Below are 27,883 nucleotides of genomic sequence, written 5' to 3'. Positions count from 1 at the left end.
TAACTAAACCGTCGAACTCTCCAGAAACTACGGATTCGTTTCACGAACTCGTATATATACACACCCTTAACGTATTCAAATCGAAGTTGTCACTTCCTATCCCGATTGTGATCGACATGTTACTTTCAACCTCACTTCGTTGTTCTGTACAGCGACGGTTTATATGTGTATGTGTCGCCATTTTCTTCTGTTCTTTTCTATTTTTAAAAATAGTGAGATATCCATGCAATGCGTGTCACTTATGTTAGCTTCAGTGATAAGTCGATTAATCTCTAAAGGCAAGAAATTATTTTTCATTATTTTCTCTGCTATCTTTCTTAAGCTAAAAATCTATAACTAATTTACTGTAAAAGATAGACTTATAATTAAATTTCGATAAAGAGTTGATTATATTAAATAACATTTATATAAAAATTGTTATTAAATTAATTTAATTTTGAAATTTATTTTAATTTTTTATTAATAGGAAACAAGTTATAACGCTCACAACTTTTTGCAAGTTTATTATTATTATGCGTTTGTAAATGTAATTCGATTCAAAAAATTGCAGCTGGCATTATTTCAAAAATATTCGCAAAAATTTCTCTCGCATCTAACGAATAAGATAAAGATAGATATTTCTTTAGTCTTATATTCACCCGTGTATTCCATGGGGAAATCACTTGTAAAATTGCATAACCAGTTTCGACCCAACTTTAATTTACTATCATGTTCAAACGAATGGGATAAGCATTATGCGATTAATCACTTGGCTAAGATTGCGAAAGAAAGGATTATTATGAGGATAGCGATTAATATTAACGAATGATAACGTGATGCATATATCTGCAAATATACATACACTAGTCTTTGCGAATTAAATTGCACAAAGAATCAAAGATTGTAGAAGTATATAGTAATTGTAAATATAATTTAATTTATTATCGCGACTGATATCTTTTAAATTGCCACGATAAACACACATATCGGCTATTATTCTGCGCGCTATTATATAATGTTATTATTATTTTAATGATTATAGTATTTATATAATCGATATAGCTAATATACTATATTATTTATTAATTATAAGTTTTTAATATAAATATTAACATTTTTAATATAAATATTATTTAATAATTACTAGTAGATTTATTAATGTAATCAAATTATATAATCACAAATTTATTTATTTGTCTGCCTTTTTTCTCTTTTTTTTCTTTCTCATCTGTAAATGTTGTTAACACTTTTTAAATAGTTGATAAAATTTAAGATAAAGAATAAATGCTTAATAAAGATAAAAAGCAATAATCTTCACAAATCAATCTTCCTACACAAGAATGACAAAGTATTTTAAATCAATGCCAGTTGATGAAAAGTTAAATGGTATCATGTACGACGATGGTAGCTTCGAATTTTTGCTATCAAGGAACAGAGTCAGTTCTTGAAAAAAGCTGTTCGAAAGTTCTAATAATCCGACGTAATTCGATGGTAGCCGAGCTGGAAGAGCTTTTACGTGATTCATCATGTTCTCACTAACATGTCATTCTTTTTCTCTCTTTTTTCTTCTTTTCTTTCTCTCTTTCTTTTTCTCTTTAAACGCAGATAGTTATGTTCTAACTTATAGCTGTCGCTGTCATTGTATCCACATATATATATATATTATAACTCTTGAATAAATCTCCTTTAGTTGTATGCACATCTATGTTATATATTCGTAAATTGTCACTTAAATATTATTGTAATAAATCTAAAAATCTAAAAATTTTTAATGGTTGCACTGATCATAGCTTTTTATATAAAAAAAAACTTGCAAAATAGAACTTTTTATCGATTTTATTTTTTATTTGTTTTTTTTATCGAAAATATTTAAAAGTATATTGTAGGAATTATATATATTTCAGAAGTCTTCTCTCGAAAGAAACAAGTATTCGTATAAAAAATAAATTTATTGCTAAACGCGTTTCTTCCTTTGTTAAATTCCGCAGAATTGCAATTATCATAACGTTTAAGTTAATCCAAGAGATTATGCATTTGCCATTTCATTGATATTCTCGTTCGTTGTGAATTTCATATGTATTATCTGTATGCTGCACATGGATCGAATTGATGATTTGTTCCAGCTAATCAAATTTGTAAAAAAAATATAATAAATTTTTATATAACAATGACAGAACTTTTTTTGCAATAATTTATTAATTGATAGGTATTATTTACATGAATTTTGTATCAAATAAACTATCTATGTTTAATAAAAATACGAAAAAATTTAAACGTCACTTATCATATTTACTGTTATGATTTCTATTAAGATTTATTTAAGTTCTTATACTATATAATTGAACAACATTAATCCGCTTACTAGATGTGGATGTTTATTTTTAATTAACGTGTCCTGCTTTCGATTTGTTGATTTTCTATACCGAGAGATTTAGGGTTATAGAAAGTTCCGAAATATGAAGATTAAGGAAAAGTCCACTAATATTATCATCAAATTATATGAAAATAATATGCAAACATTCATTGTTTGAACAAAAATTTAAGTCTTATGATATTTTTTATAGAATTACATAAGCGAAATGCGAATTTTCTTTAAATCATAGTTATTTATTGCAACGCCTGCAGACAGATATTCCGCTATACCAATGAATCGTCTCGACTCTTATATTAAGTGTGCAGGTAGACGTAAGATTTTATTCGGTGCATTTCAACATTATAAAGAAAATAAAATAGGAGATTAAAACTTTGATTCTTTTAAGTTTGAATTTAATATTTATATTTTAAATATAGATTTACGTTTATTCATATAATATGTAAATGTCTTTATATATATTTCGTTTCACATTTTATATAATAATGTTTATTTTTAATATATATTTTTAATATATATTTTTCTTTTATATTTTTCATTGTATTTTAATTTTTATTTATTTATTTTACTGCTTTTAATTCTAATTGTTTTATTCTAATAATTGATATCGATGATAGAGCACGCGCAACATTTATGTGATAAATCACTCATAAATTTTTCTTTCCTCTTTTCTTTTACTATAATTTTTTTGTCAGCGATTCACGTTATTCGCAAGTTGGCAGTGATCCTGGAACATATGTCCGGCAAATCTAGACTCATGTTATCGAAGTACGTGATTCGATGTTAGGATAGAACTCTAGACGATAAAATTCAAGTTATAAAATGCCGTCTGTATTAAATCAAGAACTCACTTCCCTTCTTCAAACCTCATCACGTATTAATCTTCCCTTCTATTTGTTGCACAAATTGTTTCTATCTTTTCATTACTAGTTTTGCACAGATAGGAATATTCAAAGGAATTCCTATCGTTTTATTTTATTTCAACTTGGGTGAAGTTCCGCGCAATTGTTGAATTTACAAATAATTGACTTACAGATATAGATGGATTTGCAAATTCAGAATTTTGTTAAAGTTCCATCAAAATAAAATCTGTTTGTGATTAATACAAAGGACAAGAATATTTCATTATCTACATTATCGGAAATTAAGTCGTAAAAATCCATATCCTTGACAGTTTTTAATTACAAACTAATATTTATAAAAAATATATTAATAATATATTAATAATTAATTTTAAGAATCTGGCATATGTATTATATATATAATATCAATCAAAAGACAATTTATTTGATAAATCATATATATAAAATAAAAAAATATAAAAATATAAAATATAAAAAATATAAAAAAATATAAAAATATAAAATTTAAAAATATATATAAAATATTAATATAAAAGAAATGAAAAGTATCGAAAACATTTATGTTGTTTCAAAACATAAAAATTTACAATGGAATCCCCTTCTATTAGTGAGATTCATTCCCTCATTTTTCCTGTTTTCTTTCGCGAGGTACCCAGCCATAAATTTCGATTGGAGAACTCACGGTGCACTTCGTGGTTCTCGTATTAAAGAGGACCACAACGTGCACGCGTGCTTGCACCCTCCACTCGTAAATCCCAATCAGAACTCGCAATTTATGGAGTGGGTTACCATCGCACGTCTCGCAATTCGTTGTCCAAATGTACGCAAATCCGATCATCCCCCGGCGACGAACAACCGTACGCGATTTGCTCTTTGATTTGACCGCTTCCGCGTTTTCTGCGTCTTTTTTCCTAGCTGCCGCCGGCGACGATAACTCTAAACGAACGATACTTTTATAGGCAACAAATTACATTTCGAATCACCGCAATTCCTCGAACGGAATCTAACGGAACAAAATTAACGACGCACCAACGTGATCTCCGATTCTCGAAAATTACATTTTCTCTCTCTCGTGGCTTATGTTGACTTTCAAATAAAATTATGAAGAAAAATATCTCGTTTAACACGTTCTCAAAATACATCATGCGAAAAGATATAATTTTTTTCTAGATTAATTTTCCAAAATGTTTAATCGATTATTTTTTCAGAACGTTTAGCCGACTTAAAAGAAAATGTTGCTGAACATGTGCTGAATTTTTTTTTTTCGCATAATGCCCGATCGGCTTTTAAAACTTTCGATTCCAGTCCTAGCGTTTGTAACGGAGCTCGGACAGGAAAAATCGTTGTTAAATTTCAATAAATGGAGTTGTCGCCGATGGGCTCGCGGAAGAGGTTCCTGCCTGAAGTGGCGGGAAACGAGGTTTTCATTGAGCCCGACTGAACTGAAATACAGATTACGCGTCAACGTATTCAGGAGCTGTAAAAGAGAGCGGTGACTCTTAATGGAATCGGAAAACGATTTGTAATGGGAAGTAAAATCGTCGCTTAAGGCGCGTCAGCATCGAGTTGGCGAGCTCGATTCGGTGAAAAAATTGTCGGCTGTAGATATGTTCACCCGAGTGAACTGCGACAATGATCGATGAATTTCAAGATGCAACTCAAGATGCAATCTTATCTTACTTGCCTTAAAGTATCTTTGATTGAAAGAACATCCTGTATGTTTATCACAATTTCATTTTTAGAATTTTGATAGTTTTCTCACGTATTGGAAACATCGAATGATGGACTGGGAATTTAAATATTCAACAAATGTTCAAAATATTTCTATAAAATATTCTTATTAGCTAATTTCATAATTTTTGACACATGTTACATTTTCCGACACATTGCTTCTATAATTAATTATTCGCGATAATATTTAAACTTTTTTCCTTGATATTCTCAGCGATAATTAATGTCACTTAAGCGCGATGCATAGAGAAAATATATCATTGTCGATTGTCATGCGAGAAGAGACTACTCACCAGCTTCATCATTTTCGACGATGAGGATCTGCCAGATAATTGGCGGGCTACCATTTATCATAATAAAGCTGCTATGTATGAGAATTACATCAAATAATTGCGTATAATCAAATATGCAATCTTTTCACAAAAAATTTTGAAGATTAATAAATTAAATTGGAATGTACAAAATATGCTAAGCAAAAAACACATGATTTTAATGATACTTTAGAAATAACACTTTTTTCTCTACATCTTCCATTCTTCAATTAAAAGATTTTTTTATGGAATGTCGAGCAAAGATACAAGTTCTAATCATGTTATTTACACAATAGAATGGAAATTGATACAAGAGGAAATTATCGTTTTTTCCAAAAAAATATAAAATTTTATATATACGCGATAAGGGATTACCTCATTCGGGAGGCAAGAGGGAAATATTTTTAAAGGCAACCAGGCGAGCTAAAACAATATCTAGCAGGCTGGTATTTTTGCGCTAGAAAAGGACATCATTTTTCTCATGCTTTTCATATATCTACTATCTCTCTACCCTTTTCGCATCAAAGCGAGATAAAAGAGAAAACGAGTGTGAAAAGCGGCGCAAATAATGTGTCCGTAGCATAAATTTTTCTCTGATCTCAAATAATTCTCGTGGAAAAAATTAAAAGTGCTATTTTACATTCTTATGAATTTTATAATAGATTGTAAACAAGACATATATTTTACTAAATAATATTTACTAAATTATTTGTTATTGTAAACGTTGTTATAAATATTTGAATTAATTTATTCTTTTGCATGTGTTACGCTTCTTGTATTCGCGCCGATAAAAAATTTTACAAACAAACAATAATTCTTCTTAAATCTTTTTTATTATTTTTTACTTTTTTTATTATAATATTTTTTCTATTATTATATACTTTGAAAGAATATTTTGCTTTATTCTGGGAAATATTCAAAATAACAGTGTAAAAATATTATCATTCGTGTGCAAATTATATTTGCGTCGCATAAAAGTATCAAAGAGCAAGTACAAATATAATCTTCTAATGAGAATTAACTTTTTTCCATTTTGGAATAATTTCAGAATGCAGGATTCCAGGTGCACAGGATAGAATGAATCGTCGGGAAGACCCGCTGTTACGGCAGCATCGAAATCGTTTGCTGCAATTGGCCGAAGCGACGAATATCAAGCCTGGTCGTGGCAGCGGGAAAAGACGGGGACAAAGACAGTCACATGGATTCGGACCCAGGTCAGTTCATAATTTGCAAATTTATCAAGAATTCGTTTTAATCAATAATTGAAAAAATAATTTAGATATCTTTTTTGCATAAATATTAAAGTAGTAGTAATAGCATTAATAAAATAAATTTTTGTAAAAAAGATTTATCTTTAAGTAAGAAATTGACGGCTATATTTAAGATACTACGCGACAAAGCGATTTTATAAAGGAAAATAATATATCATTTAATAGTTAAAATTGTTTTTGTCGGATATCGAGCAGAATAATTTGTTGAAATTAATTAATTAATAAAAAAATATTGTTTGAAAATCGAATCCTCTATAAATGGGCATTTAATTCCAAGTAATTCAAGTAGTAATTGTACATCGCCATTAACAACCATTTATCAATTGACGAAATTTGGCACTATGTGTAATTTATTGCAGTAATGGCGGACCCAGCCGCGTGACGCTCCAAGATATCGTCAGGAGCGATCCTGGATACACGCCGAACATCGAGCACTTAGTGTTTCCGGAGCGTAAGAGCAGCAATCCGAATTTAGCAGGCGCCACCGATGGCTCGCCGCCAAATAAATCGAAGTCTAATGCGACAAGCTCGGCAAGATCCAGGCTCGCCGAGGTCTTCTCTTCTCGACATTACGTAAGAGGATCTTCGCAGGACTCCTCTGTTACGTCCAGAAAGAATCACGTTAATGTATGTATTCGAAATTTAAAATTGTATAAAATTGTATAATTTTTAATTAATTTATATTATTGATCGGCATTACTACTTATCGTTATTTAATTGTGATGAGAATCATCGAAGTGATATTTTCTTTTGATTTATTAGAAGCAACATATGGATAAAAGCAATAAATTAGATATTTCTAAAGATAGATTTAACCTAGATCTTTTATGAATTAAAACTTCATTACCATATATGCTTGTTGATTGACAATAAATGACGTCTCCAGATAGGATGTATGCCTTTCGTAGCTTCCCAATGCGCGATATTTTTTTTCTGTAACACGACTTTAACACTTGTAATATTAATGTTAATTTTAGCGTGCATTGCGATAATATTCATTTCAGTTTCATATCAACCTTGAAAGAAAGAGGATATTTTGCTTCAAATCACAATATGCTGATTAAACATTCAGTTATGAAAAACATTGGCATGATTGATTCCTCATCATTTCATAATATTTTATCAGCATTTCATAATAATATTTTCACTTTACTTTATATTAGCGCAGTTATAAGAAACGATTGAAATTACCGGTTTTTAAAAAAAAATTATATATTTTTTTAAAGCTAATTTTTTATTATCTGAAGCTTGTTCGATCGATTGTGACATTGTAAATAAGTTGACAGACAGCTGTTCTAAAATCGGACAGCGCATCAATGGGATGTTGGCTCACACGGAGTAATAAAAGTCAATAAAATGACACGCACGTTTGACGGGACTTGCGACTCATCGACAGATCAACCGACGAACGAGTTCTCTTCTTGGTCACAGGACGAGGATAAAAATACTTTCATCGACACACGGAGTTGCGCCAGCTTGCCAGTCGCTCGAACGTGCTTCGACCGTATTTGGAAGTAGAAACAGTCGCGCAGCATTTATACGGCCACACGAGTTTAATCTGTGATCCAATGTAACGATAATGATACCCTAACGCGGGCCCCCCTTTAGCGATTGACACAATTTCATAACGATCACGGCTGGTGATAATGGCAGCCGCTAATGAGTCGCGATTAATAAAGGAATCCAAAAGCGGACGGAAAAAAGAGAAACTTTACTAACGTAACGTGATACGATTACATTTTGATTTCCGTTTCAATAGCTTTTTTTATAAATAATTGAAATCGAAACATTATCGAGATAAAATCGCGGAAATTTAAATTATTTATTATAGTAAATTTTGTATACAGGAAATATAATATACATCTCAGTCTCTTATCTGAATAATTCGTTAGCAAGTTACGTCCCACAGATTTTCTCTCGCGTGCCCACGAAGAATGGCCTTGGATTTTTTTGGTTACAGAGTACGTCGCTGGACAGTGGAAACGTGGTAGGTCATCAGCCCGGGCCTGGCGGACCCACGGTAGTGACGCGAAGCACCGGACGCCGTTGGCTGTCGCAGAACTCGCAGTCCTCGAGACAACATTCGGTCGAGGATGGGATACGTGGGGGTAACGTGGGCGTTGGAGGGCCCGTTTCGACCTCGTCCTCGAGTCAGACCCCCGGTCAAACTGTACCTCCCGCTCTGCCACCACGAAGAGTCAATCCGGCTACAGATACAAGCGAGATCGCCAATCCTATCTCGCGTATCGACAGGTAATGTTGCGTGTTTAATTCGCTTTTCGTTTAGCCTTGCCGCGACCGAAGTGGTCTCATTATGTTCTGTGAGTTTCCTACAAATTTCGCGATTACTGGCTATCGCGTAGTGCCTTTGGCAATTGCTTTCGGAATATTTCGAAGTGCAAGATCAGAAAACTTATAGAAAAATCGAATTTTTTGCGTTTATGTGTATTTGAGAAAATTTCGTTGAATGGTTATTGTCGTCTGGTAAAATCGTGTGTGTTATAGTGTACTGACTCCTTGTGTTGTTGAAAAAAACATTCAGGATAAAATCTGATCTCTCAGGATAAGAGTCCGTGTCGTGTCAGAAACAGAGCGAATATTTTCGCTTCATCATCATTCTGTGTGTTCGAGTTTCCCTTTTCCTCTTAGAGTCTGTCTAGATGCAGCAGTGTTTACATATAATGTAAATTTCATGAGGCCCAACGGACTACCGCGAGGACCATTCTCTTCTCGCGCTTTGTACACTTGGCGGATACTCTTCGTCGAACGTAATCTGTTTACAGGAAGGAGTTTAAAATTCATTGAGCAAATGCCAAATCCAGTAGATTCTCAAGGCCGATTGTTTGTCCATTAATCTGCGAGGATAATTAGAGATCCTTAAAAATGTTTTACATAATAAAGAAATTTAAAAAATTCACGACATAAAAAGTTTATTTCATCTAAAAAATATTTGTCGGTGTTTACTCATACATAAATTTAACGAATTTGCAATCGCATGCAAATGAGTTTTAATGAACGCAAAATATATACTAGATAACACAAGTGAGAGAGAGAAATATAAATCTGCAGCCTGTGGATTGACAGTGACTATTCCATCCCCTGTTTGGACTGACAGAATGTTCTATTTAAAGAATGATTCTATTTAAAACACCATGAGTAAAGAAGCAAACAACTCTCTACGTATCATGTCGATTAAGAGGTAAATATGATTAATCGAGGACAGATATTTTCGTTCTATCCGTGGTAGCGATTGCCCGATTTATTTCGTCAGCCATATGTGGAACGATATCGACTAAAGGTTATTCGCAGCGAATAATATGCCCGAAATATGCTTTGTCACCTAGTTTCACCATATGGACATTTAGCCCAAATTAATTAACGGTTCCATAAATTATGCCGAGCTTTGCACTCTTTACATAAATTCAATAAAGACGTCTGCATTTTTCATTAATAATTCTTTTCAGCACATCCGTTAAATTAAGTTGAAACTCTCATAAAATCACGTCTTCTTCAATGATTTTGCCGACTAAAAGCTCTTAAAGTGCTTTCGAGCAGCTAATTTCGAATTTATCCGACAGATCAAAATAGCATCTAATATGGCAGCATCAGCGCGACTTTGAGAGGCGACTCGAATTCTCCTCCGAAGAATTTCAATTTCGCGAGCATTTTTCTCATCTCCTGTGAGATTTCTTTGATCGTGCGCAAATGACGGCGAATCTTTCGGACGACGAACTTTATTCAGGCCGTGTGGCGAAAAGATCAATCATATTTAGTCTACCAATTATACCCCGAGCTCGTTTTATAGAGAAATTTATAGGCGAGCTTCACACTCGCAAATTGTCTTTCTTGTTAATCTTAATATTCTTGTGAAAAAAAATTTCATCTCCTTGTATAGCGTGAAATGTAATATTTCCACGATGGTCTATGACAGAACTTTTTTATGACAGGCTTTTTCTATACAATGAGAAGCGTACGAGGGAAGAGAATGACAGAAACAAAAAAGAAGGAAAGATATACGCGGAGATGTATTTTGTTTGTGAAAAGATCTTATCCGAGGAAAACTGTCCGGATATCTGATGTTCACTGTGGTTTTTAGCTGATGCATAGATGTATGCAATGCAATCTGAATGCAGCTTTGCTTTCTCTCTCTCTCTCTCTCTCTCTCTCTCTCTCTCTCTCTCTCTCTCTCTCTCTCTCTCTTTCTCTCTCTCTTTCTTGTATACTTCTTAATGTACAATTTCGTTTTATAAATATTCATCGTCTAACCGTCAAATATGATACAGATATCGTTGAATGGGGGAGAGAGAAGCGAATGAAAATACCGCGAAGAAGAAGTGAGGAGGCGTATATATAAGCAAAAACGGGCGCATCTATCTTACTTTAAGACGTCGGCGGAGGCGAGAGCCTTCCTGTGCCAAGTGTCGCATAAAATCCCCAGAGATACTAAAAGTGCATCGCAAGTCGATTTCCTTTTGCAACGAAGTAAAACGAAATTTTAGATTTGATGATAGCAAATCAAAAGAAGTACGAAAACAGGATACGAATTTACGTAGCCGTGAAAGAACTCTTGTATGATTGCAACTCCATTAATCTCAATAATGCGTAAATTACATGAAGACTAAGAAATATAAAATTTTATAAAAATTTATTAAATTAAGAGAGATTTAATATACATTACATTTAAAATTAAAATTGAAATTAAATTATCATCCTGCACATAAATTCCAATAATTGCAATGGCATATCATGGAGGACATGGGAGAAAAAAACATGTACTTAAAAAACGATAATAAAATAAGGCATACCTACTAACGAAAAAAATGTCATACTCGTTTAAAATTCCCGGAATATATGTTTATATGTTTACTTATTATATTTTATTATTAAACAGGTAGAATAAAATTTAAATTTATATTCAACGAATTTCATCCCATCGTCACTATATAAATGCTAATCAGCTGTACGAAACTTTATTTCAAGGATAAGCGTTGTTATATGTATGTGTCTGCAGAAAAAATGATTATATTATATTCTTGGAATATTTTGTGCGTGGAGAGCTGAACTTGAAGGGAGGAAAATTTTGATTGCAGGGGCCCGAACGTGTCGATCCTCCATCTTCGCAACGCGTCGGCGGACCCTTGGGAAGTCGGCTCTCAAGGCTCCTCGTACAGCGTCGGCAGCAACAAGAGTCAGACAGCAGGTAGCAGAGGCAAATCCGGCGGGAACACACGAGGATCTTACAGTCGCGGTAGCTCGATACCATCCTTGAAACGTCACGATACATCCACGTCGACCACGTCGACGTCAAGTCTTAAGCAGCATCGACAAGACAGTCATGGTCAGGTAAGCAGAATCCTATATTAGACATAAATTGGCGTCTCCGTCAGTCTATTTGCGAAATCTGAGATACAGGTCGAGCTCCTGCGAGAGTTTCAGGAGAATAATAACAAAATAGTTTGTCCCGGAGTTAATATTAACTAAAATTGTCGTAATTAGTATTAAAAGTTTAGATGATTCTTTTTATTTTTATTCCGTACCGCTCGAAAAAAGAAGATAATAAATCGTTTAAATTACGATTAACGATAATTAATATTTACGAAAATGGTTTTATATGATTTATCCCATAATTATTTTTGTATTCTACTGAGTACAAAAAGGATAATGAGAAATAATAGTGCCGTATATTTTCTTTCTTTTTCTCCCTTTAATCTTTTTAACATAAATTAAGATATTACTTTTTCAGATTTTAATTTAACTTTACTATAATTGTTACCTGTATCATGTAAATAATATAAGAGTCTGATTATTACCCCCTTCATTTTCTATTTTAGTTCTAAGAAATTTTATTAATGAAGGATCTGGAACAGGCTGAACTATTTACTTTATTTACCCTCCTTAGTATCTAATATTTTTCATAGAGTCCTTCAGTGGATTTAATTATTTTTTCCCTTCATATTGCTAGAGTATATTTTCAATTAATTTTATTTTAACAATTTTAAATATACATAAACATTAATATTTCTCTTAATAAAATCCCCCTCCTAGTTTGATCTATTCTTATTACTGCAATTTTTCTTCTTTCTCTTCCTGTCTTGCAATTACAATAATATTAACTGATTGTAATCTTAATACTTCTTTTTTTGATCCATCTGATGGAGGAGATCCAATTTTATATCAACATTTATTTTGATTTTATGCCATCCTAAAGTTTATATTTTAATTCTTACTGAATTTTGTTTAATTTCTTATATTATTGTAAACGAAAGAGGAAAAAAGAAACCTTTGGAGCTCTAGGAATAATTTATGTAATTATAACTCTTGGATCAGGTTTTGTTTCAGCTCATCATATATTTACTATTGCATTAGATATTGATACACGAGCTCATTTTACTTCTGCAACTATAATTATTGTTATTCCTACAGATATTAAAAAGTAAAAAATCACGTAACGTTAAATTTAAGTACTTAATATAAATTATAATAGCATAATAAATAGAACTATTAATTGTTGAAAAATATATATATAAGAAAAATAATGAGAGAAATTATATTATTTTTCCAAATCAATTTTCTAATATCAATTAGAACGTTATTACTTTATTAGATTCAAACTTTGTTGTTGCATTATTCAAACATTAACGTGATTAAATAAATAAACAAATATGACGTGACAGAATAAAAATTAAAATAATGTTTAGAAAATCCATTAGCGACGAGAATGCTTGTCCATATAGGTATCCTCCAGTGCTCGTCGACGTGAGGCTACGAATTCTTTCCTCTCGGGTAATAGTGGCACTTCCGGCGAGCTGTTCATCAGTGGCGACTGCAGCCGCGAGCTGTCACCTGTCCGATGGTGCGATCGCGAGGTCGATGGCGTTTATCTCGGCCGTTCTGGCTGGGTGCAAGTGCAACAACGGTCTCTCGACGAGAATCGTCGTGCAAACTACGAGAGCAACCTGGTAACCGCTACTACTGGCACTCTACCGTTGTCACGACGCGCGGCCGTCAAGCTAGCGGATTATCACTGCAACAGTGAGCCGGGCAAGTGCCCGCAGGATTTTGCCAGAGGATTAGATTCGCAAAGGCCAGACTTCCTCGCACTGCATAGCCAGGATTTCGATTCCATCACGACCAGCGCCTGCACGTCGCCGCACAGCATCCCAGAATCGTTCTCGCCGCCATCGATCACACCGATTATATCGCCACCGCCGGCTTTCCAAGATGCCGTCACCGGCAGAAAATCATCTTCCTCCAGGCACTCCTCCGGCGGGCGTAACAATTACGGCAGTAAGGCGCCCTTTTTGCCGCGATCGAACGCCATCGTCGATAGCGACATCATCAGTCCGCCTCCGACCCCGCCGCCTCATCAAGTGAACTGGAGTTCCCTACCGTCCGGATCTAGGAAAAATCTCGGTTCGGCAGCTTCCAGATCGAAGAGACAGAATTCCAGCCAGCAGCAACAGCAGCAGCAGCAACAACAGTATCGTATGGCGCAGGCCAAATCTTTGGAGGATCAATCATCCTCCAGAAGATCACAGTTTGCGCAGAGATATCTCGAGTCATCCAGTTCATCGTCGTCGTCGATGGGATTCAGGAGTCTCGACAGCTGTGTCACCAAGTCCATTATGCCCAGCTTAGCAGAGAATACAGATTCTTCAGTTGAAGGGTATGTGAAAAAAATCTAATTGCGATTAATGACTTCGTCGGCTTATTTAATATTAAAAATTAACGATTAAAAATTATTGAAAATGACTGCGTTTTATCTGGGTTAAAAATATTTGATAGATTAGGAGTAATCTCGCAGAATTAAAACCGCACCGCAAATATATACACACATTTATTTTTATTAACCAATAAAATATATATGTGTGAATATATACCTGTGAATTGACGTATGTAAAAGGTAGTAAATTTTTTAGTAAAATTGAAATCTAAAAATGTTCATCGAAAATATATTGATTTTTCAATATTAGATACGAGGATGGTGACGAAGACGAAAACCCCAGTTCATCCTTAAATCTCAGTTTAGTGTCGTCATCAGCTCTTGCATTGAATTCATCCACGGAGTCAATTCGTGCCAACGGCGAACGAATTTCGCCCAACAGACAAGGGTAGGCATATAAAACCTAATGAAATTCAGAAATAAAATTTTAATAAAAAAAATAATAAACATTGTAAAAATCTTATTTAAAAAATTTTTTTTCTACATAATCTTTTTGTTTACACAACAAAAATAATTATTTTAATATCTTTTAATTTTAATTATTTTTTTAATTATTAGTAATTATTATTGTATATGTTATAAAAGAATAAATATTATAGAGGAAAAATATAAATTTAATATTACATAGTGCAAATCTTTCGCGATATTTTATTCGAAAATAAAACGCAGTGTTATATTCAGGAGAATCCATAGAAGTCAACAGGGACTGAGAAGATCGCCAGGATCCTCCGAGTCAGGGAAACAGATGTTCAGTTCATCCTCGTCATCATCTTCCTCCTCATCCACCAGTGAGGAACGACAAGGACGATCACCTACACCTAATCCTTTCAGACGTAATAATGCTTCACGGCAGCTTCAGAGCGCCAGGACCAATCAGATGTCACCCGATTCTCATCAATCCCGGGTCAGAAGATCCAGAAGTCTCCAATTGCCCGAGAAAAGGTCGCCGGGAACGACTGGACCGCAGAGGGATCACTCTCGAGAATCAAACGAGGCTCACAGAGTTGTCGTGAAGATCGTGAATGATCGAGGAAACGAGAGGCCCAAACGCCACGTTCTTCAGAATAGTGAGTACTACGTCTCAAATATTCTATATATCAATTTTCGATGCTGCACATGTGTATTGAATATTTTATATTGGGGGGGATATTGGGGGCATAGATAGAAATGTTTGTAAGCATATTTTACAAAGCTGCTTTCATGAAAGAATAATGATCGTGTTCAAAAAATATCAATGATGAATTATTTCCTGTCTTTTGTAATATCAATTTTATATGTGTATTTTTATCATCTACAAGTATTTTATATTTCAAAAAAGATTTTGTATATAAAATACAAAGCTTTATAAAAAATTAAAAAAATATAATAAATATAGAAAAAGTTTTGAAAAAAATATAAAGGGAATCACATATTCTCTTTTTAAAACACTCAATATAAAAACTAACATAGTGTTAAAGTAGAACATATTCAATATTTGTTATATAAAATTTAATATAAATAAAAAGATTTAACAAGAGGAAAAGTATTTTCGTAAAGAACGCGTATATCAAATCTCAATAATCAAAATGGATTAAATCCATCGATTTCAGTTTTGTATTCGATCATCTTTTCCAAACGTCTAGGAAAGGCTCAGTCTACCGATGACACCATAAACGAAAATCTTCTTCGCGAAACGGAAGTAGTAACCGAATATCTGTATGGCACGAGAAGTCGAGTCGTGCCAAGAAGCAGTTTGTCAAGTCGCTACGAACGTCGCGATGAAAATCAAGAGCAACGGCGAGGCACTCCCAATACCTACGATGTCTACATCATATCTTCCAAGCAGCAGCAACAACAACATCAATCGTCGAAAGTGTTCAACTCTTCGCAGCCGCAGCAGCAGTCACAGCAGTCGCAACAGCAGCAACAACAATCCCGGCGACCGCGAACGCTACAGAGAGGCGCGACGACGCCAAATACGAGCGCACCGTCTGTCAATCAAGATTTCTGCATCAGTTCGGACACAAAGCTACGTTGCAATAGCAGCACGTGTGACTTCTGGCCTCACTGCTCCCAAAGAGAAACTCTGTATTCGCCAAATCAGGCACCACCCCCGGTCTTCATGAAGCTATCGCAGAGTTATCCGGCGCATCAAAGACTTTCCACCGACACCGGCAGCCACCGTGGTAGCGCTAGCTCGTCACCGGCTTCCCTGGAACGGATGGATGATCGAGAGCTGCGCGAAAGAGATAATTTAAGAAAAAGAAACAATCAGCAGGGTAACTCCAAGTATCAAGAGAGATCCAAGGGCGTGCTCAAGCAGACTAACAGATGGTCACCACTGGAGGGAATTAATGGCAATGGTTTGTAACAAATATGTTAAATTATTAAAAATTAGAAAACAAGAAATGGCACTGCATTAAATAATTTCTGCGAAAGTATAAAAACTAATTTTCCTGAAATCAATAAATATTTTATTTTTTATTCGATAAAATACAGTGATTATTTTTGTTTTAATATTTAATAAACAAAAAACAATTTATCACATCAATAACGTTTTTGCTATGAATGAAACAGGTTCCGGAGTGGAGAAGAGGGATCAAATGCATCACCGAGTGTATCGGAAACCCGATTTTCCGGGATCTTTCGAAGGCACCGACAATAAGGACAGGAGGGTATCGCCCATCCAAGGAATGAACGTTGCCACCAAATCGCCGAGCGGTGGTCCTATCGCCTCCTCGTCGACGAATACATCGTCGTCTTCGAGCAGCGATATCTGGATCACCACGTCGGATCGCACGGTGACAAAGAGCCCGCGGAATGCGAAGAGCTCCGGCGCATCTACGCCGATGGAGGATGCCGTGATCGGTTCGCTAAAGACGCTGATAGAGCCGCCGAAGGACGGTACGCTATCCAGGCCCGGAAGCGCGCCGACTCGGGGCGAGGATTCGCTCACGGATGACATCATCCTAGACCCTCATCAACGATCCTTGTCGCTGCCAAAGTCCTTCCTAGCGCACAATACGGCGGACAGGTGAGTATTAGTGACAGTATATTTTTCGCGTATTCCCCATCGACTTGTTCGCGGAGGGAGAAAGAGATAGAAGTTATTGAAATACACCGGTAAATCGTGACAGCTGCATCAGCTGATCGAACGAAACGGCGGAGGCAATTTCGAGGCAGGTGGTCGGCGAATTGATTCGCCTTAAATATTAGTACGCGGCCGCGTTCGTTTAAATCTTGCGGTTAAGTTTACTAGGTTGCTGGGCTACCATGCTGCGCGCGCGGTCGATTGCACTGGTAATTGGCTCTCCTGGATCGAAATCCCGTCGGGTATTCCATTATACGTGCTCTGCATACGCGAGTCGTGCCGGGAATCGGCTTATCCTTGCCAGCACATCCTTGGGATTAGAGTTAAGCCTTGGATGCGAATGTTACGCGATCGCATGCGTTTATTAGCAAGCTTCTTGAAATCGATATAATAGCGTACGCTATAACATTTATTAGATATTTAACATGTATGTGTGTATGGTATTAAAAAAAATGTAATTACAAGTCCGTACTTAATTAACGTATCGATTTTTACAATTAAAATTTAATTTTTTTTTCAATAATCCTCCAATAAAGTACAAAAAATTAAGCATTCTGCAGATATTAGATTTCACATCGGATCTGATATGTCATATATAAACTCACGATTTTCATAAAAAAATTTTAATATGAGGAAATGATTAAATACATATGCATTCGTAGAATAATATTTTTTTAGTAGTGATTTTCATCGGCAAACATTTGCGAATGACACAAAGATATATTCAATTCGATATTAAGTTAGATATATTGAAGTTTAGAAATTTTTATGCGAACCTATCGAAATATAAATCATTAAGTATATTAATAATATAAATTATAAGTATATTAATAATATAAATCATTAAGTATATTAATAATATAAATTATTAAGAAGAGAGATTATGCAAAGCCATCTAAACGAGCAGTATTACAAAACATCGCAGCTGGCGCTATATTAATATACTTGACGTGTTATGATGTGTTTACGTGCTAAAGGACACTCAGGGACGATAGTTCTGCGCGAAGCTGCAAAGCGCTTCGTTATAAAAAGACGTGGCCTCTCATAAACGACACGTGCGAAACTTTCGATTAAACTGTCAAAAGATAAAAGATGCAGCGCGACGCGTCTTTTAACACATAATTATAATTTTAGTGATAAGAGAGCACTTCCTTTCTTGACACGAGTCACTTCCCGCTTGCTAATCACTCGATTATAAGTGACGAAAGCCGGATAGAAACGTAATGGCGCTACTAATAGCGAGATCGCATGTCCGTGACATGCAGATATATCGATGCACCCCGCGGGAGTTAAGATGTTTGATTCTCTCTTGAATGTATCGCCTTCGCGTGTACACGTTAATTCTCTCGCTATTGCCGCCGTCGTGTTTTGCATCATCCTGTTAGCCAAGTTCGTGCAAATGTGCGATAGATAGATCCTATACGCTTGAAATTCACCGCAGCTGGCATTATCTGTTAATTTCCGACTTCGACCATGAATCCGAGTGTCGTGTCGACTCGGAAGGATTAATCGGTACACACGCAATTTCCCCGTGACATAATTCTCTTTGTGATTAGATCACTATAAGAAAGATTCCTCGATTCGTTTTGTCAGACGAGAATATTTTTTCAGATCTTAATCATCTGCCTGATATTCGGCAATATTCAAAAGCTTTGAAAACAGTTTCTGAAACAGTCTGCGGGGTCATTGCAAGAAAGCGGTCGGTGTCGAGAATCTCTGCTATAATGATGCAACATAGTGGTTTCTCAATATCGTCGTAACGAAAATGTCGCATTCACGATAAATCTCCCGAGGACCTTTCTTTGTTTGCTTTTGGAAACGCATGTGTAATGCGACGTAATCGCACGATTGACAAACCGCTTAAGTATGCATGTAATCCGCCCACGCACAGCCCACGTATGATTCGTGCCTTCATCCGCAACACAAGGTGGTAGAAGAAACGATCGCGATTCTCGACTACTGTCAAAAATAATATATAATACGAGGCATATATTTATTTATAATCTTTCGAAGATGATGCGAAAAAATTGAAAAAATTATCAAATAGAGCGAATTAGATATATTAATTCTTTCTTAAAAATTTGCAATTTTGCATGATTTAAAACTTAGATTCGCGAACATTTAATTTTGATACGAGATGGAACGTAAACTGCCGCATTGATCGTCTTTCTCAAAGCTTTCGATGTCCGGTCGGTTTGCGCACTATCAGACTTCCAAACTCGACATTATGCGCTTCGAGTTTCTGACGTCTCTGAACTCGATACTTAATCCGGTAAACGCAAAGTTTCGCGACGCGTAACTCCTTCCTTCTTTTTAAACGTGAGAAGCGAAAACTTTCGATCCGCCAACCTCTCTTGAAACTGCGGAGCTTCCTGCTTTAGCGCCGCAGAAATCGCGCGCCCTGGAGCTCGTTGGTGCGGAATTCGCGTTGGACATCCAAAGGATCGTAAGACTATGTGTTTTCCGCGAGAAGTTTCAAGGAATATCTCGCAAATCAATCGAAATGGAGTGGCTAAAGCCTTGACTTATAACTCTTAGTCTTTATTGAAGGGTTAAATCATTCTGGAAAAGATGACAAACAGATTCTGACTTTTTATTATACTCAAGCTGATTTTAGGAAATATTTTATACTCTTTTATATTATTACATACACAAATACATATACGTATATATATTTAACATTATTCACACATCTAACATGTCATATAACATATTGGAAAATATTAATAATTCGTGATTGATATTGCAATTCGCAGATGACAGATTATTCATTTTGGTTTAAATAGAAATATATCTATCTCTTACTATTTTTATTCATCTCCATAATAATTATGGTGCGTGCTATAAATCATAGTACTCTCCATAAATATCTTCTAATAAAAGCAGCAACCATAAATCGTATAAACTACACTCGTCGGCAAAGGAAGATATCGATCTTTATCTATCAAATCTTCACATCAATACACGATATAACTGACGTTTATTGAATATTTATGGAGTATTATCTATCGCGTAAAAGATAACATATTTCGCTATGCCTTAATAATGTCACCGCTCAATGTATCATACTATCTCTCTCTCTCTCTCTCTTTCTCTTTCTCTGTCGAATCCTCCTCGAGAACATCCTTTAGTTATTTTCATTCGTCTTAGTCGCTTTCAGAGAATCCTCTTGATGAAAAAGCAAGTACCAATCAAATGATTTCACAAGTCATAGATAATGAAGTACTTTTCAAAAAGCGCGATTAAAATTCCCTTTTTTTAAATTTATATAATATATTAATTTACATATAAAAAAATATTAGAGATATTTTACATATTTTAATTAGTATTTTTTTTAATTATTTTATTTTAATTGTAAGTAAAATATTGAATTCTTTTTAATTCAACAATAATAAAAGTTCGAGAGAATTTTCTATATTTCCTTTGTACATTTCCTCTATTTGCTAAATTCATTAGTCATGATAAAATAACAGCAATATCTTGCAGTCGAGTTAATTCTTATTTGCGTCTTTGGCAAATTCCAAAAACAACACCTACGAAAATCTCATACGTAGGCGAAGAAGTCGATGACTTCTCGGTTACAAAGCTCGTGCCATATATTGATGTCGTCCACGCCATGCTCGAAGTATTAATCTTGCAAGGGTCGTAATTTGCGCGACAGGTGGTCGGTCGAATCTCGAAGCATCGACCACCGATTCCGATTAGAGATGAGAATTACCGTTTAATTGTTGGCCGAGGATAAATGCCTCTCTGATAATCGTAATGCCCGCGTATTTCGCAAATTTATACGTCTTCGCATCTCTTCTTTGTAAGATAACATATCGTTTCTTTAAAATTTATCGATACGAATAGCGGCGAGTATTCTAGTGACAGAGAACCATCAATTTAGCAAAATTTATTTCATGCAAGATACTCAAGTTAAATTACTTTTGGGGGTACGACGAATATGTAAAATGTTGAGCGAGATTTTATCACTGGAAAAAGTGGTCTCCGAAGCATGATTGCTAAAAAAAAAGAAGAAATGAATTGATGAACTTTAATTGATTTTTTCAAAGCTAATATAGCTGGACTCGTGCGGCTATGAAATTCATTGTTCCACTTTTTGAATATATGGGTATGCAATCTACGCCAAATGTTATATATGAAACGCAAATTGCAAACTGTCGTATTAAAAGCGCTTGAAATGATGGATTGCGCTCGTGGTTTTCAATATCGCTATTCATATTATATTTGGGACTTCATCGCTCGCATCCCTGCATCCTATTGCCACTAATTTTCTTTGGTCCATTTCATTGATCCTGGACGACCATCGATTTCGCTAACCGACGTGTCCGTTCATACACGTAATTAGGACGGCACTACATTCGATACACTTGAAAGCGCAAACCGCGTGCTTCGTGTCAAAGTCAAGCGGAAAGTACGATTTCTATTCGTCAGTTGGATATTTGCAACTCGATCTTTTGATTAATCAACTACGTGAGATTCACCGTATTTAACGTTACGAAAAGGCGAGCATTAAATTCATAAATATCATTTGCAAGAAAAAAATCTTTTTCTATCATTTTATGAATATTTATCTCGTAATATTAATCGAAAATCTTCCGCATAATCGTCGCAATAATTACATGTTATTATAAATCGATGTTCTCGAAGAGAAAAGCCACTGTAAAATTTAATGACTTGGAACTAAAATTAATTATTTCTTTTTTGTGACTCGAATGAAGCAAATATTAATTTCAAGAGGAAAGCAAATGGTTTTTAGATTAACGGCATTTGTGATTTTTATTTAAATTTCTTAACTCTTTCGTAATCTGTGCATCGATAATCGAATAATCTGCGCATCGATAATCAATATTTAGACGAACATAATCTGTTAGCTCGGAGTTGTATTTTAAGTACGGATTACATGGTCGCATTACGTCTACGATAACAACAATCGGTTTTGTTTGCGATACTATATATTATGAGAAGATATCGCGATGGTGAATGTCAATCTCGTATCTTCGTTGGATCGAACAAACGTGCTTTATCCTCTGACTTCGCTGACGAATAGTATAATATAATTTATGTACAGTCAATATATTATATTTGCATTAATATTGGCAGATGCTATTATTTATTTTAAAAATGTTTATTAAAATGAAATAATGTATTTCCTCTCTCTCTAAAATTAATTTTTATTTTATCTATTTAATTAATTAAAATTCGATATTATTTAATTAATTAAATATTTTATTTTATTTTGTTTCTGATCGAGTGCAAGGAATTATTTTTTTTTAATAACAGAGATTATATCTGTAATTTATTAATTAATTGACTTTTATAATAATAATAAATATATCAATTTAAATCATAATGAAATCACATTTATAAAGATATTTATACAAGACAAATGCAAATATAGATCTACAATATTCTCGAGAATCAATTGTATTGCATTGATATTTTTTAATTTTTTGTAAAAAATTCTATGAAAATTAAAGATAATTTATGCACTTCTCTTTTATTTCATTACGAGATTTTATAATTGTAATTCTAATAATCGTTAAGAATCCAACAACAAGAAGCAAAGATTCGATATAATAAAACATATAATAAAATATACATATAATAAAATTCACTTTCGATTATTTATAATTTGCAACAGATGGCAACTAGATATTCTAATTGCAATGCATTTCTCTTGCACAGCACATGAAATTATATCTAAATAGAATAGAAATCTGTCTTGGGTCTTTCTTTGTCGCGACTTATAGATTGTTTAAGTTAACATTCTCGGAGAGATTACCACGTGCGTGCAACTTTCGTAACGGTGAACGAATACGGCACAATTGCGCGAAATTCTGATTCGCTAAACATTTTATCTCACGGCGAATCGTCCGAGCGACGAGCGAGGAATTTCGAAAGTGCGAAAACGCGGCCAAAACGCCATTATTGCCAACTAACATCATCGGCCCGTTCGCGCAATTAGGATCAAGCAACGGTGCAGGCGCGCATTTCTTTCACCTTGACGATGGAGCGAAACGAACTCTCGGATGTTCCGGCCGCGGCGAGCGGCCCCGAACTAATTGCGACCCCGTAATTACTGCGAAAACACCGCCACCGTCATTGGAATCCAGAACGGATGGCTTAGGGGTTACTAGCCTTCAGGATGAAATCATTAACGTTCCCTCTGAACGCGCTCGGGCATCTCTTACCGCTCGTTTCTCACCATCGCGCGATTTCCGAGCGAAATATGAAAAACGAAATCGCTTGGACGCAATTACTTGCCTCATTATTTCCGCATAAGTAAGATAAAATATTAAGCTTTTAGGTTCATACTCTAAATATAAATTCTTTATAATATCTCTTATTTAACTAAAATTAATTTAATTTAATTTAATTTTTTTTAATAATTTATATTTAATAGAGATCAAACTATTTCTTTAAAATGTAAAATTTTACATGCATAAATACATTAAAATATATTTTTAAAAATCTTTCAAATATTTTTAAATAATTTTTTTAATTATTTTTAATTAAGAATAATTTTTTTAAAAATATATTTATTAAATTTTTTATTATTTCTAACTTATTATTATTTTCAATATTACCAATTTTTTTAAATGATTTTTTTATTATTTGATTTTTATAGAAATTAATAATTTTATATTTTTATAGAAATTAATAATTTTATATTTATTTGCCTGTTAAAAATTTTTAATAAAAAAATTTTTTTTAAATTTTATCATCCAAACTAGCTTCTTTATTCATTATATTCTCTGCATTATTACTTGCTCGATAAATTACAATTGCGGGAGTCGCGCATAGCTCGACGCATTTCGAACGACGCATTCGCATTCGGACGAGCATTATTGTTATCGTCGTTGTCAACGATAAAAGCTCATCGTTCAAAGTACCGCGGTAATTCAAAAATAGGACGAATTATTCGATGTAATTAATCCCGCCACTCGCGTGGCAGTCATTGCGGCGGAATGACGGATGTGCGCACGAGCGGCAATCTTCGGCGAGAGTCTCGGCTCGTGCGTTTCTGCTCGCATCCCGTTGGCTCGATTATTCATCAGCTTGCACGGCATTACACTCGAGAACTTTACCGGACGCACTCGTCCATTTGTGTTCCGCCTGCGGATGTCTGTTTTTTTTTTGTTACCTTTTCTCCGCGAGCAACGTTCAAGAAAAGTACTCGAGCGTCAAAATTTTCTATTGCGACATTTCCGTTCTCTATTTCCCTGTAACGAAACATTTCGAAGAAATGAATCAAAGATGTGCTTTCCTTTCAATCTCACAGAACATTTGCGGCATCTTTATTTGCATTGCATCTCATATAAGAGTCTTTAAAATTAAAAATCATATAGTCCATAAAGAATTGCTTACATAGCACAATCGTATTTTTGTTTCAATAAAAAAAATCAGGAAAAATTGATTATATCAAGTATTTTATTCAAACGCGATAAATTAATTAAAATATTAATAATGTTTTTAACTTCGAAATTAAAGATTAAATATATCAAATAAGACACAGATTAAACGAAAAGCTAGATAGTATTAGAAATAAGTATTAGAATAATAAGGACAATTTTTCTCTTTTAATTGGCTTTTGATTAGAAACTTGATGTGAATTTCAAAAAATGGACGTGCTCATATATAATGGCTAATCCTAAACTCGATTTGCTCATTTCACAAATATGTCTATAAAACTCCCACGTTGACTCGACGCATAATGAGACAGATTAATAGTAGGAATTCTCAACGACATTCGCAGCAAATTTACAAGCCATGCGATGCGAGTGCAATTATACTTTTCATTGAATACGTTAACTCATTACCTTATCATTCTCAATGTTGTAAATTGAGACAATTATGATGACAAACATGTAAGAAATTTTAATATTTTTAAGTCTATATACATTCTAATAAATCAGGCATTTTCCATTCGATTTTTGTACATTTTACATATCTCTGATATAAATTAATTATAGAATACAATAATTAAAGATTTAAAAATTAATTATAAAAGAATGTGTAGATATCAATACAATAGAAATCACGGTAATTGACGATGTTTTAACATTTTGATAAAAAAGAGATAGAGGAAAATATTTCGAATTAATTCATAAATTTTAAATTTCCGGAAAATTGTGTATAAATTGATAAATAATTATTTCGTATTTTTTTTTATTTCGTGATTTCATGAAGAATTATCGATGGAATTTTTCGTTTCTCAGATATTCTGATTGCAAAATGTCTTTTATAACTTTACATATTACAAATTCCGTGAGGGATAAAGTACTGAAATATTCCGATGATCGTCACACACAAATTTATTTTTACAATTCAGAAAATTCTTGCATGCTGGCTGCTAAATATATTATCAGAATTAAAGCGATGAATGCAACGTCTCGCGTGGATTATGCATCGGCCGAAAGTTTGTGCATTCGTGTAGGTGCACGATAGATTCCGCAGTGGTCATCAATTAGTTGAAGCTACCGCTCGTCCCTGGTGTTCCAACACACGATCGAACCGAATCGAAAGGGGCGAAGCCCACCCCTACCCCATCGTAACGCTTGCACCCCCACGTTCCCTCTTATCCGAATTCCCTGAATCATTAAACATGGCCCGACCGGACATTTAGCACGTCGTTCGACAAGTCACGCCTCCTGTTTAACAAGGATAAACGACAGAGACAAATAATCGTATGTAACATGACGAGTGAACGAGACCGCGCAGCGTAATCGCATTTTAAATTAAAAACTCGTTCATTGACATATTTTTGCTTGTTTTCATTTACATTGCTAATTGTACTGGTTACAATATGCGCGGTTACTTTTTTTCTATTAAATTGTTCCTCGAAGAACGAGTTTATAAGGATTCCTTTATATTCATAAACTCGCTAGAGGATTTTTTAATTCTATTAGTCCACCTATATATTATATATCCTTAGATTCCTGTACGAACGATCATGTAAATTGTTTTTAGACTAAGAAACAAGGTAAATGCGCGTGAAATGATTCCTTCGCGAGATGTAAATTGAAATGTAGAAGCGAACTCTCCTCTGGATTTATGTTAAATCCAGATTTGCTGGGACGTTTTTCTTTTCTCGTCTTTTGAAGGATCAATTTTGTACTTCGGTGAAACGAAACAGATTCCTTTCCGAGAGTCAACGAGAGGGAGCTTCTTCGAACACTGAATCCGCACGTGAGAAAAACAGAAATACGACGCTATTCGACGGGATCGAGCATAAAAGAGTCTGAAAATGCGATTTGACAAATTCGGCGATTCGCTCAAACGCCCGGTAAATTCGCCGGGAGATAATCTCTTTGGAAAGCAATCGCGAGAAAGTATCCGTCAGCTCGAAGAAGATTCTTTTGGCTATACAATCTCGATAATCGTGTGTGCCTTCGAGCGTCTTCGCGGGAAATGCAATTAAACCGCAGGAGTAACGGGGTAAGAGCTTTACACCGTCATCAATATTAAACAAGAAAGTTATCTCATCGAACGCTTTAACGCCGTCAAACTATAATATAACGTAATAACGGAAAAGAGGAAAATTCTTATCGAAAGTTCTCTACTATCGGAAGTGAATGGACTAGTCGTTCATTTTAGAATTCTTTATTGTTTTCTTTGTTTCGAATTTTTAATATGAAAATTCCTATCGCAAACATATTATCATGTTGGATATTTAAATCTGCAAATATTTTAATAGACAAAATATTATATTTTTATGTATATCTCATGCTAGAAGAATTTCAATGATTATTCAATTAATTCTAGAGCTAATTGTATTGAACTTAATTTCTAAAGTTGATACCTCTACGCCAAATTTTTACATTTTATTGATTTAGATTTCTATTTACCAGATAACTGGGGAAAAAGGATCAAAAAATGCTACCATCAAAACGGAATTTTTTCGTTAGAAACTAAAAGTTTCTTTACTATTAATGCGGCCATCGAGTATCAAATTGAGAAACACTGACAGGGTGAAATGCATTCGGTAGCGCCCACGCATGCATACCTGGAGCAGTCAGCCAATATTAGCGATGTAACGATCGTTGTGCGGCTTTGTTTGTCGGACACGGACATTTAGATCTGCACTCGTTACGCATATGCAGCTAATATAATCATAAACTTGTGAAACGGAATCTCTCTACAAAGCTAAATCGCGTGATTTATTTTTTTAATGCCCATTCTCATTTGCATTCATTATTTTTTATGTCTCTCCCGCTCGCTCTGTTAGAGGTATCCTTTTATGTTTGTAATTTGCATTTACGTGCGTCAACCATATATTTTTTATTAACTACTTTCTATATAGCTCAATGAATATTCAAGTACAAACATTTAGAAATCGGTATATTATTTCACTGACAAATTGACATCCTGTTGGCGTAAAGTCTAAAACTAACGCGCAAAAAAAAAAATTCTGTCACATAAAATTTAACGTTTTAAATTATTCAAAATTCACTTAGCCGTGTGTTATTGTAACGATCAATTTCCATGACTCGTTCTGACGACGGCTAGGACATGTGTGAAACGTAACAAATTGAATTTTCCAGTTTAATCTCATCAC

The 27,883-nt window shown here is 34.4% G+C and overlaps 1 protein-coding gene across 6 annotated transcripts in view; it reads left to right on the top strand.

Moving 5' to 3' along the window:
- The window catches only part of LOC105252011, a 125,699-nt gene that overhangs the window by 46,356 nt on the left and 51,460 nt on the right, over positions 1-27,883 (top strand). For all 6 annotated transcript variants that reach the window (XM_025412615.1, XM_025412614.1, XM_011259174.3 and 3 more), the window contains 9 exons: positions 6,304-6,469; positions 6,886-7,153; positions 8,487-8,779; positions 11,617-11,869; positions 13,261-14,192; positions 14,500-14,637; positions 14,931-15,316; positions 15,872-16,591; positions 16,806-17,262. In XM_025412615.1, coding sequence (XP_025268400.1) covers positions 6,333-6,469; positions 6,886-7,153; positions 8,487-8,779; positions 11,617-11,869; positions 13,261-14,192; positions 14,500-14,637; positions 14,931-15,316; positions 15,872-16,591; positions 16,806-17,262 — 3,584 coding nt within the window. In that variant the 5' untranslated portion in view covers positions 6,304-6,332. The remainder of the gene's footprint in view (positions 1-6,303; positions 6,470-6,885; positions 7,154-8,486; positions 8,780-11,616; positions 11,870-13,260; positions 14,193-14,499; positions 14,638-14,930; positions 15,317-15,871; positions 16,592-16,805; positions 17,263-27,883) is intronic.

Source organism: Camponotus floridanus, unplaced genomic scaffold, assembly GCF_003227725.1.
Source record: "Camponotus floridanus strain SB8 unplaced genomic scaffold, Cflo_v7.5 scaffold53, whole genome shotgun sequence".
NCBI lineage: Eukaryota > Metazoa > Arthropoda > Insecta > Hymenoptera > Formicidae > Camponotus > Camponotus floridanus.
Note: the sequence above shows the minus strand (reverse complement) of the source record. Positions and strands in the feature narration are given on the sequence as shown.